The sequence below is a fragment of the Carlito syrichta genome, unplaced genomic scaffold (assembly GCF_000164805.1).
Source record: "Carlito syrichta isolate Samal-C Ts95f unplaced genomic scaffold, Tarsius_syrichta-2.0.1 Scaffold287770, whole genome shotgun sequence".
NCBI classification, from domain to species: domain Eukaryota; kingdom Metazoa; phylum Chordata; class Mammalia; order Primates; family Tarsiidae; genus Carlito; species Carlito syrichta.
This window is the reverse complement of record NW_007231866.1, coordinates 253,265-255,813: the sequence shown is the minus strand read 5'-3', so window position 1 is coordinate 255,813 and position 2,549 is coordinate 253,265. Positions and strand designations below refer to the sequence as shown.

General features: G+C 55.6%; 1 protein-coding gene across 1 annotated transcript in view; it reads left to right on the top strand.

Annotated features, from left to right (window-relative positions):
• The window catches only part of IL20RB (interleukin 20 receptor subunit beta), a 33,518-nt gene extending 32,327 nt beyond the window's left edge, over nucleotides 1-1,191 (top strand). The window contains exon 10 of the mRNA XM_008053002.2: nucleotides 1,084-1,191. Within this exon, the coding sequence (XP_008051193.2) occupies nucleotides 1,084-1,191 (108 nt within the window). The remainder of the gene's footprint in view (nucleotides 1-1,083) is intronic.
• The last annotated feature ends 1,358 nt before the right edge of the window (nucleotides 1,192-2,549 follow it).

Sequence of the window (2,549 nt, the reverse complement as noted above, 5' to 3'; positions counted from 1 at the left end):
ATTATAGAGATGAGGTCTCGCTGCCCAGGTGGGTCTCGAACCCGCGGGCTCAGGAAATACTCTTTGTTTGCTCATCATGAAAATATTGTCTTCTGTGTTCCTTGAGCATAATAAAAGCAAGCCCCTGCAGCTGCCTCCTTATAAATGAGGACCAAGGGTGACTCAAAGAAGCTGATGTCTCTTGGGGGACAGAGGTGGAGGGGACTGGTGTGCCTTGTGTCCCTTGAGAGTATGGAGGGGAAGGGCTGGGGCGTGGGGTGGTGACTGCAGAACAATCTGGAGGACTTGGTGGAGGCAGACAGGTGAGTGACGAGAGAGAGAGCCCTCTGAAAAGCTGGTAGCTTCACGTTTACAGCCAGTAATTTTTTTTTGAGTCGGAGTCTCACTCTGTCACCCAGGCTGGAGGGCAGGGGCACTCTCACGGCCACCGTAGCCTCAACCTGCTGGGCTCTGGCGATGCTTCCGCCTCAGCCTTCCAAGTGACTGGAACTCCAGACACACACCACCACGCCTGGCTAATATTTTGTTTCATTGTAGAGACGAGGTCTCGCCAAGTTGCCCAGGCTGGTCTCGAACCCGTGGGTTCAGGTCATCCTCTCACCTCGGCTTCCCAAAGTGCTGGGATTGTAGGCGTGAGCCACCGTGCCTGGCCTACAGCCAGTAATTATTATGGATCGGGCCACTGGGAGGTCATACAGGAGCGTGAAGTATGAGGAAGGAGGGGACTGCCGTTTCAGGGCACCCTCTCTGGACCGGGCACTGTGCCAGGCGCCATTCGCAGGGCATCTCAGACCACATCGTTTTCTCCTAGCTCTCCGGTGGCAGAAGGTTCTGTGCGTTCGCAGGCCGGGGTCCCAGAGCGGAGCACCATGACCAAGCAGGACCCTAAGGGAACTGCCAGGCTGTGAACAGGGAAGTGGTCTCTGCACCTGCTGGAAGCCCCCGATCTAGGGGCTGGGATTGTGTTTTTTTAACTGCTTGAGAATTAATGAATGAAATAACCGAGATTTTCACACTATCTTTGTGACTGCGACTTCTCCCACGACTGGCAACTAAGAATACGAATACACATTTTTTTTCCAGACGCTAACCAACTCGCCCCAGAAGCTGATCAGCTGCAGACGAGAGGAGGTGGACATCTGTGCCACGGTTGTCCTGACGCCCGAGGACCTCTTCAGGGCCTGGGTCTAGGGGGCTCGGGGATGCCCCGGCAAAGCTGAGGACCTGGCCTGCACAGCACAGGAGCCAGGCACGAGGGGCTGGGCTGAGCTTCTGGTTTTTTCCATGAACAAGGGGCAAGAGAAGTAAGAAGAGGCTGCTGTCCGCACGTCTAGGAGACATGTCAGAAGCACAGCGGTCTGCCTGGCAGACGCTGCTAGGGGCCAGGAGGTGTGACCTCTAGACCCCTGGCTACCATTCTGATGACTCCGGGGAAAGGGACCTCGTCACGTTCCTCAGTTTTCTCATCTGCAATGGGAGGATTAACCACACACCTGCTAAACACACACAGGTACGCTCTCTCTCTACACACACACTCTCCAGACTTGAAGAGCTGTAGGCAAACAGGTGACACTGCCCCATGTGAGAGCAGGATACAACTGTGATGAACCCTTGAAGACTCTTCATGGCCAGGCACGATGGCTCACGCCTGTCATCCCAGCACTCTGGGGGGCCGGGGCAAGAGGATTGCTTGAGCCCAGGAGTTTGAGACCAGCCTGGGCAACACGGTGAGACCTCATCTCTGAAAATAAAGGCCAGGTGCAGTGGCTCGAGCCTGTCATCCCAGCACTTTGGGAGGCCAAGATGAGAGGGTTGCCTGAGTTCAGGGTTTCGAGACCAGCCTGGGCAATTGGTGAGACCTCGTCTCTACAATAAATCAAAAAATTAGCCGGGCGTGGTGGTGCGCGCCTGTAGCTCCAGCTCCTTGGAAGACTGAGGCAGAAGGATTGCCAGAGCCCAGCAGGTTGAGGCTGTGGTGGCCGTGAGCGTGCGCCTGCACTCCAGCCTGGGTGACAGAGTGAGACTCCGACTCAAAAGAAAAAAAAAAAAGACTCTTCATACTAGTTGGTTTGGAGATCCCACTTTCCCAGAGGAAGCTTGGAGAGGAAAGGAAGCTCGGGAGACAGCAGCAACCGCACTTTGGACCAAGTGCCTGTGCAGAGGTCAGCAGCTCTGCAAACCTTAGACAGGTGCCCTGGAGGGAGGTCACAGCCACACTGAAGATGGGTCGGACACAGACACCGTGGATCCACGACACACTGGGTCTTGCTGGCGGTGTGTGCGCACCAAGGACAGCGGGCAAAAGGGACGTGAGCCTCGATGACAAAGGCCCAGGACGTCTACAGTGAGGGTAATGTTCGCCACACCCCTTTTCCCTGTAGAGTTGCTAACACGCAGCATTAAAAATAAAACCAGGTCACCCTGCCCAGACGCGGTCTTTAAAGTTCTAGTGACATTGTCAGCTGGGCGTGGTGGCTCACACCTGTCATCCCAGCACTTTGCGGGGCCGGAGGCGAGAGGATTGCCTGAGTCCACGGTTCAAGACCAGC